Source organism: Scophthalmus maximus, chromosome 20 (assembly GCF_022379125.1).
Source record: "Scophthalmus maximus strain ysfricsl-2021 chromosome 20, ASM2237912v1, whole genome shotgun sequence".
NCBI lineage: Eukaryota > Metazoa > Chordata > Actinopteri > Pleuronectiformes > Scophthalmidae > Scophthalmus > Scophthalmus maximus.
The window spans coordinates 11,827,329-11,840,584 of NC_061534.1; the positions used below are offsets into that span (position 1 = coordinate 11,827,329).

The following is a 13,256-nucleotide window of genomic DNA, read 5'->3' on the forward strand; positions in this document are numbered from 1 at the left end:
ACTTGAAGCAAACCAGAAGAAAAGAAGTTTAGACAAATTATCATGTGTCACCAATTAGTTATTTTTTTAAGGTTTTAAATTTTCCTTTACCAATGTATGACTGGAACAGTCCTGTATTAACATTAGGTTTAAAAACTGAGAATTTGATCTTTGCATTAATAAACTATTGGTTTTAAACATTATTTTGAAATGTTAATGGATATTAAACGAAACTGACCTAACCAACCTAACATAAAAAACACTGAAAGGGGCCATTTTGTGGAGTGGATACTTCAAGTACATTTTCTTGACTTTTGTATGTTGATCTGACCTATGTGCCTTTGAGCATTGCTTTTACCTTGATAGTAATTTCTTACTGAATTTTTTTTTTTACAGAAACAACTGAATGGCCCTTCAAGTGAAGCAGTTGTTAGGAATCAGAACACATTTTTTTACTTGTGTCTACATATTCCTTTCACGGGACGTCACAGCTCTCAAAAAAAGGCTGTGCTGCGACATGGACAGACGCTGCTGCTGCCGCCGCTGCTGCTGAGGGCAAATGTTTCCACTCATTCACATTTTAGATGGAGTCTTGACGTCCAGCCAACCACAGCACAGTTTCAACTGTGCACCTGTTTGGTAACATCACCTTTCAGAGAATTAGTGCATCTGTCTTGAGAAATGAACATGGTTTACAACTCTTTATCACTTTCTTTGTGTTTGTGTATCTATGTGTGTCTCTCTGTGTGTGTGTGTGTGTGTGTGTGTATTTGCACATATTGTGGTGAAGGGACCTCAGTTCATTCACACAGGCAATCTAGGAGTTATCAGCTCCAAGGACGAGCAAATAAAAGCCACCCTGCCAGTCTGGGGACATTTTATCAAGACCTCCTATCCTCGATCTGGTCACAAACAAGCCGACAGCCAACTCTCCTTTAGATCCACCTTCTAAAACATTCCAGCTGCCGGGAAAAAGGAGTCCCAAAGTGTGAATGCAGTTTGATCTTCATGTAAGTGGATTAAAATCTTAGCTGCTGTAAAGAGAAGGAATCAATGCTCAAACACATCCCTCTTGTTTCCAGTGAGAGACGAGAGTGTTCTGGTAAAGGTGAAGCCTCGTGGTCTGTCAGTCTCTCGCAGGCCTCTGTTTCCTTTATGATACCCTGATGCGACACCAAAAAAAAGAATGATAGCAGGTTGAAATCATGACGTACTGTAATACAAAATAATATTTTCAACTCTGATGTTCTTCATCTGCAAAGTTTAATCCGGCCTGACCTTTAAAATGTTTGATTTTGAAGGTCATGCATTCATGAAAATCCATACAGTTCAGACTTTAGTGTAGAGAAAGGACAGAAACAGATATTCACCATCATAAAGCTCTACAGGAGAGACTCTCGACTAAGTTCGGTTTATGATAGACGCATACTGTCTATGTGCACTATGTGATAATGTAAAGGACTGCGTGGATCATATAGAGCTTCAGAGGGGGAACACCGAGCAGCGTGACACCGTCCGACCTGCAGTTAAAGTGATGCTATTTCGCAATCTGCCCTTTAGGTGACAGGTTTTACTATGAAACTAATCCTCGGGGACATGGCACCACTTATAGAGCAACTACTAACTGTTTTCTACCCATTGACTCACTTGGACATTCACTGTGTGCAGTGTTTTCAAATGGAGCGAAGCACTGCAGCGATTTGAATCTTTCAATGAGATTATGAAAATATGGAACCAAACATTTACTGGTGCCCGCTGGTTGTGCACCTTGCTGACTTTCTTGGCCCCTCAACTCCACCAATCTCCACGTTTTTACATCTTTCACTCCTCTGCCAAGATCCGTCACCGCCTAGCTCACAGTGACTTTCGGTGAAACCTCGGCATTGAGGGCCTGTTGCTTCACCAGGTTCTTTGGTCTCCCCCTCCTCCACCCCTCCACCCTCTATCTCTGCCTCTGGTCAGGGTCGATCAATACTTCCCCTTTAGCTTATCGCCGATGTGGACCTGGCTGTTTGTCCAAACCCTACTCTGTCTACATAAAGACATGGACGGGACGGCATTAAACCAGAACGCACACCACGGATCCCCACGTGAACGTGCAGCTGCGGACGGACTAGTGGACTTTTAACCGTTTGGCACAGAGAGAGTGGGAGACGAAGATGTGACCTGCTGGTGCAAGAGGGGATGAGCAGAAGGCAGACGGGAGCAGGGAGAAGCAGCAGCAGGAGGCCGACTGGAGGATCCACTCCAGGAACTTGAGGTGAGATTGTTGTTGTCTGTATTCCTTCAGAAATGTGTACAACTCAAAGTTGATACTTTATAATTCTTTTGATGACCAATTTAACAGCTAAGAGAGAAAAAAAACACTTTCAGCTCATAAACATCATGTAACATAGATAAATGTATGTATTAATGAAGATGGAAGTGGGCATGCCATAGGGCCGGGACCACCTGTATTTATCAACCACATTTACAGAAATTAAAGAGAGATTGATTGTTACGGTGGGAAAACAAGGGGATCACACAGATGACCTCTTACTTTGTCAGTTTCTCACACGTGTGCACACAGCTGCAGTCATCCCCACAACCAGCAAAAAAAAAGAAGGACACTACTGGACTTTGGACACTTTGGATAAGCCTCTAACATTGACTTAGTACGCTTGTTTTCCACAATAATTCAGTGGTTTCTGTTTATTATATTTTGCTATATTAATGGGTATAAATGTGAAGGGCCAGGTGGCCATGCAAACCTATTTTTCTGTCACTTTCACCGATTGCCCACGTCAACAAACTAACACTACTTTTTTCTTTTCTTGTTTCATCAGGTCATCCGGGCTCCAGTCCGTTTTTGCAACACCTCCGTCTGCATCTCTAAAGCAAGCGTTGTCCTCCAGAGCTGTGGAGTGTGACAATGGTGTTTGTGTCCTGTGTATCAAACGCCATTATCACACTAAATAGCTACAGTGTGGAAAGAACCTCAGTGTATTCGTCCATTTCCTGTTTTTTTCTCTCTCCCTCCAATTTTTCATGTATTTTCAATGTTGTGTTGTTTTGGGCAGATTTAAGAACAGCTTCCTTGCGCACGCTTGCAAGGCTTGAAACTGTGTACCCAGCGTTTTGATCGCGGCTTTAGCGTTGGACACATTACACCACGCAGGGGGGTCGGAGATGGAAATAGACGTAGTGTGTCGATACATTGTACATGATCTCGGGCCCCTGAGTCTGACCTACTTTCTTTTGCGTTTTAGGTGCTAATTTGTCGCTGGACAACTTCATTTATATGTGTAGATAGGAAGAGACGGCCTATTTTCTTTCATGCTCCTGCCACTTGTACCTTTAAACCGTTATAACGCTGTATTTTATGATTGTACAATCGCTTTCATCAATGCAAACAGTGTGAATACAGTATTATACAATATTTTTGCACATTTTTGCCTTAAGCTGTTCACATTCTATAAAATTCCGTCAGCCCTGGTCCAATGCACACAGGCGAGCAGATGTTTGCATGTTCATCAAGACACAGTGTCAAAGTCCTGCAGCAATACTGCCCCATCCCCGCAGCCTGCAGGCCTGAAGGGTCCCATTACAGAGAATGTGAAATGACAAAAAGACAAACAAACCCACAAAGCTTTTTTTTGTAACCAACAACATCTCTTTAATAATTAATATCTACCGTTTGCCAACCGGCCACAGCACCGTCCTCAGAGCCATGCCAGCAATTTGGGTCAGGGATTTAAAAGGCAACGCGAGAGGCTTATCGTATGGATGCAGTTGGAGGCTTCGGTTGATCTGCCGTCACGCTATTGAGATTAAAATGGACCAGTCTAGTTTTGGCCGTGTCAGGCTAGTGTGGCGTAATTGTTGCTTTTAGTTTTCCACGTCTTTCCCCTTGTTTGAGCTACGCCGGTTCAGGCCAGAAATCAATCTAACAAACAGAACTGATGATGAAATGACAAATGAATAAATCAGTAAATACAATCAAAGGCTTCCTTTACATTAGCTTTTTTTCCTCCTGTACAAAATGTATTTTCCAAAATACAAACGACATGACATTCTTGTGAATCAATGCCACGACTCAATGAACACATATTATAATAATGAAACATTCAACTGAAAATACAATACATTCATCAATCACCTTGCAACCCAGCACAAAAATGTCCCACTCATTTTGTTACTCAGCACCAAATAACATAATGTGTGTTTTTTTATTGTGTATTCATCATACAGCCTACTTCAAAGACATTTCCTCAAAGCAATTAATTAACAAGTTCATTAATTTAATGAACTGACAGTTTGAAAACATCACTGAAGTCGAAAAACAGTCATCACACAGAATCAATCAAGCAATCTAAGACAGCACTGTTCATCACTGGAGACAAACTACATCTCTTATCTCTTTCAAGTGTTCGTTTAATCTGTCACAGTTTCCCTAAAACTCGTAAAATAAACTTTCTTCCCCTGCATTATGAATACAGCCTCGCAAACTCTCATACAGACACAATGTCTGGTGAAATCTTCAATAAAATAGAAATATATATCTCAAATGTTTAACATATGAGATGAAACAAACGGCCACCGGTCAGAGTCAGATACATTTGTCTCCATTGTCTTTGCTGGTTTGACACCTTTGAGGAGTCCGAGGGGCATTAACCTCCACAATTTCAAAAACAACAACAACAACAACAACAACAACAACAACAACAACAACCCATAGTCCAAAGATTTCCACTCTGGTTATGACTTGCCCTTCACTGTTGGCCCAAAGTTTTTCTTCTTGGGTGCAGCAGGGGGTTGGGGTTTGGGTTTGGGGGCAGACGTGGCCTTTTTGGCTTTAGGCTGAAGGGATTTGAGGCCCAGGATCTCACAGTAGGTGTTGCACTGGTGCAAGGCTTTGAACTGGTCGATGAAGGAGGTGGAACAGTTTCCTTTGAAGCCCTTGTACCTGAAAAGAAATAAATCAATACATCAGTTTGCGCGCTCAAACCGTTATCATCCATCGCTGCTCTCGTTCTCAGGCAAAATACTCACCCTTTCTTACAAGTGGCTATTCCCACGTCGGTGAGCCTCATTCCCACTCCTGCGAGCAGGAAAAATCAGATCGATAATTAAGTTACTATATAATCATTTGAAGGGCCATTTAAAACCATTTTTGAACTCTGATATTTGCATGAAAATTTGTAACTATCTGATGTCCTCAGTTTTCCAGAACCTTGCATGTCCGTGACCAGCAGGTTGCCCTCGGTGCTGTGGTAGACCCAGTGCTGGAAAGAGCAACATTTCTGTCCGGCCTCCGAGTCGCGTCTCAGCAGGTTGATCTCTTTGCCGTCCTTGACCGAATACTTGACAAAGTCACCGATCAGCTCCTCCTCCAGTGTGGCGTAGGGGATGTCGTTGGATGGACGGTGGACCAGGTAGATAGGAATGATCCTGGCGGGAGAGCGTGGAACAAAGCAAAGGAGTCAACTAAACGAGCGTGGGCGCGCCGCAGGGGGTCACGTCGTGCATCGAGCGAACAGTTTATCCAACAGCACTCACTCTGGCACGTCTCCGAAGGCTTCAGCAGACCGAGCTGCAGCGGTGTACGCCTTGATGTACTCTCTCGCCGTATTCTGGACCTGACACTCCTACAGAGCAAAACAAAAAATTGCATTACATTCACTTTCTGTATCAGAATATGAAGGCACATGGGGATTAGTATTAGCATGGTGATTCATTATTGAAAGATTTGATAAAACATCCTAACGTTTCACTTCATCTGGGTTTGCTGTTGTTTTCTTATGAAAAAGTATTGAAAGTAGATGAAAAACATGATGGATATATTATGTCACAGATCACAATGTGAGGGTGAACACTGAATTCAATTTTTTCAAAACTCAATCACAAGCTGTGTTTTGTGGTATTTTCAAATAAACAAAACTGTTACATTTGTCATAAAATGAAAATAATAATAATTCATTAGGTTACATAATATTGTTCTTTTGTTTTTATAAATATGTAATATTTATATTTAATGTTTGTTTTACTTAATGCGAATAATTTTTGTTCCAATTCCATCATTTTGTGGCAGAAAAAACTGTGTGTAGTTCCATAACAGGTGGACTTTTCTGCTCAAAACATATAATATAAATCGCCCCTGAGCGACGAACAACTGCTGTGCCTAACGTCAAGAGCTGTGACCTTCTCACCTCCACAGCCAAGGTGAAGTTCTTCTCGATGAGCTCGTCGTTGTTCTTGGTCCCGTAGCTGATGGAGTTGTGAACTTTGAGCACGCAGGTGTGTCCGGGCAGCAGAAGAGGCATTTGACCCGCCTGCAGCAAGGTCCGGAAAGCCCGCCGGTGCATTCCCTCCCCAAAGTGGACCTTTTCGGTGATGATGCTGACAGGATGGTTTTCGCCAAAGTATTGGTGGGATAGGAAATCCTCTTTGAACATCAGCCTGGAACAGCGGACGTCCTCTTCGTCACTTCCCACCGAGACAGGAGCAGCTGGGTAAAAGACAATATGTTGACCTTTATCTGTCAAAATCGAGAAAAAACAACAACGGTAGAGTGATAAAATTTGTTCTGAGATCGACTCACATGAGATGGTCTTGGGTGATGGAGGAATGATTATCTCACTGAGCACTGTGAAGAAGTGCAGTTTTTATTTTTTGTACTTTGAATTGAGTTGAACACACATCTCATACAACGCCTATTTTTCATAGTTGGCAATCCTTGTTTCACCTTCGTATGTGAGCAGGTAGTCCAGGTTGACCGACGCACGAGAGCTGCTGAGCCGACACTGGTACTTGCCCAAGTCTTTGTGAGAAGCGTCGGAGATGGTGAGTGACACTCTGCTCTCATCCCCTGCACTTCAGAGAGAGGTGCGGTGTCACAAAATGGATAATGCATGAATCCACAAACCTCCGTCGCTCTCAACATGATCGGATATACGACGGCGTGTAATTGTGTCAGCTGATATGATAGTATTCTTTCTTGCTTAATTCTCTTCAGAAAGCCTTTTTTTTTAATCCTAACGACAGTGTTTTACAAGCTAGATAGACATATCTATAGTTAGATACAGAAGTTAGACGTTTTCGGATTTTGACAGCCGGTGCAAAAGCACTGTATGCACTGTACTATGAAACCCTTTATCCTTGCAGTCACAAGTACTGCAGAGCAGATTTCCCGCCTACTTTCTCTTGCCTTTAAAGCCGAATCTTGCTGCCTGCTAACATGCCCTTGACCAGTTATTCCCAACAAGTAGTACTTGTACTTGGAGTAAGTTAGTTCATTTGAAAAAAAGAGGAATTATGATTTGATTTTAAAAGATATACTGTATCCACATGATGAGTCGACTGTGAAAAGCAATTAGCAGGTAGAAAGTAGGCTTTGCTAGCAGTTGAAATAATTATGCAAAATTAAATTGATAAAAAAGCAGTCATGAACAATTGTGAGGTTAATGTTAAGAATGGATAAATGGATGAATTATAGATAACTAAAAATAATCGACGGAACATTTAAATACTTAACGCTAGTAGCTAATGCCAGTGGCTAAATGGTTTGCCCAGCTCCTTCCTCTATCACAGAGTATTGACCAAACCAACCTACACATTGACTGTTCAGTTGCACAAAAGAAACTGGAACATGAACAGTGGTAATAATGATGATGATATGTATGACAGACAGAAGAGGTTGGAGACCGCTCCCAGAGATCAGAGCTCCGGCTAGATACCAAAGATAATCTTGTTATGTAGTAAGGGGATTGGTTGGTGCTCCAGTTTGTGAAGCAGAGTTTGAAAAATAATGTGTAAAATCATGTGTAATGTAACTTTATACCTTCTCTTGATCTCAGCGAGGCGAGTGCCCTCTCGGCTCCAGGTGGCCGTGTGGTCGTAGAAGACGGCGGCAAACTGGCACCACAGGGACAGACTCTGGGGCTCCCCGCTCACCGACGCCGCCTGGATGGGCTGCACCACCTTGGGGTCTGCAGACATTGTCACATGCTTTTGCCGTCGAGTCGAAGAAGGACGCGTGTTCACATGTCGTCTTGCTCTGGTGTTGACATTGTTGTTGTGCATGCAAAAGAAAAAAATTGCACATGCATATCCCTTACCTTCCTTGGGTGGGACTTTCTGTTTGACCACCTCACTGTATGGCTTTTTATGACTCGCTCCAGCGTCGGCCTTGGGCTCCTCTGCCCTCGCCTTAGTACAAACGTCTGGCTTTGGTAGTTTCGACTCCAAGGCTCTAAGGATCTTGCCAAACTTATCCTCTGATAGACGTCGTCTCTTAATCACGTCGTCGTTCAGAGGCCTGGCGAAGGTTTTTGGCTGGTGGTCTTTATGCTCTGGATAATGCGCAGGTCGTTCTCCCTGCGATGCTTTAGCCTCCAGCTGCTGGGGCTTTTTCTCAGCACCATCTGACAGAGCACTGTCCTTTTGAGCTTTCTCAGCTTTGGCGCCCAGCCTGGCCTCGAACACGTCAAGCCTTCCTTTTGCTGACTTTGGTTTCGCTGCATGCTCCTCGTCGACCAGTGGCTCCCCTACGTTCTTAAGAGCAGTTGCATTCTGACCATGTTTCTTTTTCTTTTTACCATGTGGTTTGCTTGGAGCCTTCTCAGCTGCCACGTCGGTTTCAGTCCTCAATTTAGCCTGATTGTCCTCAAGTCCAGCTGGAGGATTCTTCTCAATGGTATGATTTTCTTCAGTAGGAAGATGAATTTCTTGCTCTTTGCTGGTCTGCGGAGCTGACACATGGTGAGATAAATTCTCCTGCTTGATGGAAACCTGTGCGCCATGATGGTGACCTGCGGATTTGTCCTTTTTGGAGCGTGGCTTGCTCTCCGACCTGTGCTTGTTAGGTTTGTGAGGCATCTTTTCAGTCGTTTTCTGATTCAGCTCAAACTTTTCAGATGGTACCGCTGCGGCGATAGGCTTCGCAGGCCTGGAGAAAAATGGGTCATTCACTTCTAAAGTGATGACTGCAACCCGTTTTTTCTCTGAGATGACGAAATGATCTGCAGGCACATCGGCCAAGTTTGAGAGTTCTCTACTGAGGTCATTAATCTCCTCAATTATTGACTTTCTCTCAGGGAGGAAACACTCAGAGGTGTTGCCGGTGTGTAAGTCCAGTTGTCCTTCTGGGGAAGATTTCTCAGCAGAGTCTATTGTACTTTCTTCTTTATGAGTCAGCTTTGCACAACAATGCGAGGAGGGTTTGTCAGTAATCTCATCTGAGGTTGGCCAAATAACGCAGGGTTGTACGTGATCACAACTTAGGCCTCTGTTGTCATTGAGAGACCTTTTGGCACAAACTTGATCTCTTTCCAAACTTCTGCCTGTCCAACATAGGAGGGAGGAGCTCGTGCTGAGGGGAGCCAAGGGCATAATAAACTTAGGACTCGCCCACTGTGGCTCCACCTGACATGAGCCGTCAAGGTCTGGTAAAGTGTCGGGCAACACGTGTGTGTGAACATTGGCATGCAGACCAGGTTGTGTGTCCACACCGGGCACATGTGAGTTGGTCAGAGTGTGTGTGTTGAGGAAGTGAGGATCCGGTGAAGATTCAGTTCCTTCACCATCAACCTTGGCCCGCCCACCGCTCCTTTTAGCCAGCGAACGTGGCTGGGAAGTTCTGTGTTCATCTGTCACTTCACACAGTCCGTCTCCACCGGGCTGACAACAACGTGGGGAAACAATGATTCAAATATTAGTTTCTTTTTAAGAAATTGTACATCATCGATTTTATAGACTTTAATACGCCTGAATGTAATCCTGTCAGCCTTCACAGAGACTGAAATCTGACAGTATATGCTGTATATATATATATATATGTGAGTGATACTACTGTACTAAAATACTATTACAAATATCACAAAAAAATATATTTCAAACGAAGAATCTACATAAGGCTACAATACCATGCAGTGTCAGCTCAACACATACCTTTCTATAGAGCCACAAATCGGACGTCTATGAAACATCATGCTTCTATATCCAGTCCAACAGTCCATACGTCCTGCATGCAAATGAATGCCACCTTTCATAAATGCAAGCTCCAGCTATAGCTTGTGCACCTGAGCACATCAAAAGCAGTCTCCCGGCCCTGTGGACCTGTCGGCGTCCTGGTCCTGGGTTTTTAAAGGAGATGCAGTGGTCAATGGGTGTGTTCAAGGGTGCACACAAAAAGAGGGAGAGAGAGAGAGCAAGGGCGGGTCAAGTTTCAGCCCTCAGCTGTGCTGTCCTCTCACCCCGCCACCCCTGACACGCCACGGATGCATGCTATTATCATTGAACCCTCGGCTATAATTAGATGCCATTTCTGCCCATCTGAAGTTTTCCTCTCAGGCCCCCCTGTTTCCTTCAGCTCACACAGCTGTCAGTCTTTGAGATGGGAGCCAAAGGACTTATCCAATAAAACAGAATCAAGCCTGGGTGGGAGTGCTTGGATGCAAACTGAGTGGCCCCAATCCAAAGCGAGGCGACGGCGACACTCGTGAGTCTCATGTGTGGTCGCGCACATACTGTGGATTTCACTCTCAGAAGTTCTCCGCGTACCTCCCGACTCGCTATCAACGCTGTAGGTATGATGGCGACGACAAGGGCAGGAGTGGGAATGTCTCAAAGCGTTCTGGCTGTGTTTCCGAGGCTCATGACGGATTTATCTGTTGGCCAGCACCACTGATGTGAAGGTGATCGCTGTTATTCTCTCTATTGTGAGAGGTGAATCCACCGCTCCCTCTCTCTCTGCCACACACCTCAGACAAAGTGGTGTGTGTTTGAGCGCGTGTGGGACCAACACACATGCAAAAACCCCCAAAAAACAAGCATGCGGCCTTCAAGTTTAGTTGTGAAATCATCCCCTCATCGCTCACGCCTGTCACAACAAGCATAACTCAAACATTAATCTGTCAAACATTGTTCTACATTTTTCATGGCAAGAGATGTTGACTATTATGAATCTATACAATAAGTTATCTTACCTCTCCAATTCCTTCCTCCAAGTCTGTGTCCTCTGTTATGTTCAGTATGATGGGATCTTCTTTGCTGATGAAAATGTCTGTCTCCGAGGGGTCGTCATATCCGCCAAACTGAGATGGGTCAAAACGATAAGAGGAAGAAGATCCAGGGACGAGTGTAGCTGCAGTCACATCTTTACCGTATCCTCCAGGAAAGGCCACCACAGCACTGGATGAACCCATGGGTGAGTGCGGGTGAATGGGGCATGTACAGGACTCACTCTGGCTGCTCTGGATTTCTTCTGGCTGCTCTTCTCCTTGTGTGGTAGCAGTGAAATCACACAAAGATTCAGCGCCCCGAGGCTGATCCTGGATGCCCATGGGTGGCTGCGGTCGGACCAGCGCTGCTGTCTTCCGACTCTGTCTCTCTTGAGATGTCTCTGTGTTTGTATCAGTATTAACCCCTGCTAGTGCCTGCGTCAAAGCATCTATCTCAGCTCCTATCTCTGTGAAGGCAGTTGTGATGTCCCCTGGCGAGGCTGTGAAGATCCCGGACCAGTCCGAGAGTGCACTCGCCCAGCTGTCCACTGATGACCACCTCTCAACCGGTGGCCCCCAGCCTCTGGTGTCTTCGCAGGACCAGCCAATCCCCTCCCTGCCTTCGGAGTGGCAACCTGACTCCCGTGTCTCTCCAGGCGGTAAAGATAAGTCACCGGTGACTGAGGGTCCCTGTTGCGTCACAGAACGACTCGTCCCGTCCAAAACATCCATAGCTATTGTGTCCTCACCTGCCAGATACTGACATGCGTCCAGCCACAGCTCGACAGGGCTGTGGCTCTGTCGTGCCTTGGGGGTTAAACCGCTGACCTCTGCAGTCGGACGTCTCTCATCATTTACTGACATCGAGCTCGCCTCACAGGCATGCGCAGCAGGTGGTCTCGGCCCTGCATGTTGTCCCACGTCTGACTCATAATACACCGTAGCCTGTTCCTCACTAGAGCTGTGACGACTTTTTGTCAGCGTGTCTGCTGAATCACACCTCAGAGCATCTGTATTGCAGTAATGCTGCACCTCTTTTTCTTCTATTTGTGATAATGGCTGGCAATCGGGACATTTCATCTCATGGGGATCTACATTAGGGTTCAGCAGGAAGTCCCGCGTCTCAGTCTCAAAGATGTAAAGGTCCGACATAGGTGCCTCAGCTTTGTCACTCTCTGAACTATCAGAGTGAGGTGACGATGAACCCAGCGGATAAGTGGCTCGACCGTGTTCGGAGCTGAAGCTGAGCCTGGTGAGAGGCTCAGCGGTGGACATTTCCATCAAACCCTCAGAAATAGATGACATGGCCCCAGGTGCAGTGTTGTCTTGAATGAGAGGAACGGAGAGGGCTGGCTGTTGTTTCACGTAAAACTCTGAGAAAGTTTCAGATGGGGGTGAGGTAAGGTTGTGGGTCAGGTGAGGTAAAAGAGTTAACATGGGTTCTGATGAGCCGAAATAGGAATGAACCCTGAGATCATTATCCGTTGGCACAGGCTGTGAGCAAAGTGGAAAACAATGTGAGACATTATAGCCGGGTGATGAGAGCTTAAAACGGTCTGAGTCAGCGCTTTTCTCATGAGAGAGGCATGCGGAAACGTTTGTTAAAGTCTCAGTGGATTCGTCAGCCTGGAGCGGGAGATCTGGCATGGTCTGTGTTCCTGTCTCATATGCAGACAGTGTGTTTCCTCTAGGACCGTGCAAAAGAGGAATGGAGTCTAAATCCCCCGTTTGACTGTCCGTGAGAGACGCCGGTGACCGTGTTTGGTCGTGCGTGCAAAGCAGTGACAGATCCATCAGGCTCGAGCAGATGGTCAGCAGCAGGAATCCGCCTGTCAGACAGCAACTTTGGGCTGAATTTTGGGACACAGTTCTGCGCACAGCGACATCATTTCATCATTTTCTGGTGTCATTCTGTCCACTTGGCTGCAACTGTATCCTTGTGCTTCTTTCTGAATAGCTGGAAAAGTCAAGAAAATACCAGAGAATTTAAAATATTTCACAATTCAATTTCAAATCTAGTCAAGCCAGGCAGTCAAATGGCTTCTTAACTGCAGCTCATGTGTATATTTACCTCCTTAATCTGAATCTCTTAGAAGTCAGGCCCACTATCTCCCTCTAGCTGTCACTTTGTGTGACATGATTATCTTAATTGGAGGAGATGCCCATGTGAACGGCATGTTGCCTGTATTTTAGAAGCTTTTAAAGGACACTTGAGAAATCTTATCAACAGGAAGCCTTTCTGTTGCCTCTACGTTGTTGCTGCTGATAAAGACGTCTGGGGTCTGTGTGTGTGTGTGT

At 45.1% G+C, this 13,256-nt stretch overlaps 1 protein-coding gene across 2 annotated transcripts; it reads right to left on the reverse strand.

Moving 5' to 3' along the window:
• Positions 1-2,998: 2,998 nt before the first annotated feature.
• On the reverse strand, positions 2,999-12,752 carry alpk2 (alpha-kinase 2). Of its 2 annotated transcripts, XM_035608859.2 has the most exons (10): positions 10,944-12,752; positions 8,076-9,636; positions 7,799-7,946; positions 6,704-6,831; positions 6,560-6,604; positions 6,168-6,466; positions 5,518-5,606; positions 5,192-5,409; positions 5,011-5,059; positions 3,001-4,924 (listed from the first exon to the last, which is right to left on the reverse strand). In XM_035608859.2, exons 1-10 carry the CDS (start codon positions 12,750-12,752, stop codon positions 4,717-4,719), a joined length of 4,554 nt encoding a protein of 1,517 aa, XP_035464752.2. In that variant the 3' UTR covers positions 3,001-4,716. The 2 variants fall into 2 exon arrangements, with proteins under 2 accessions (XP_035464753.2, XP_035464752.2); XM_035608860.2 differs by lacking the exon at positions 6,560-6,604 and having other exon boundaries at positions 2,999-4,924; positions 6,168-6,496.
• Positions 12,753-13,256: the final 504 nt, after the last annotated feature.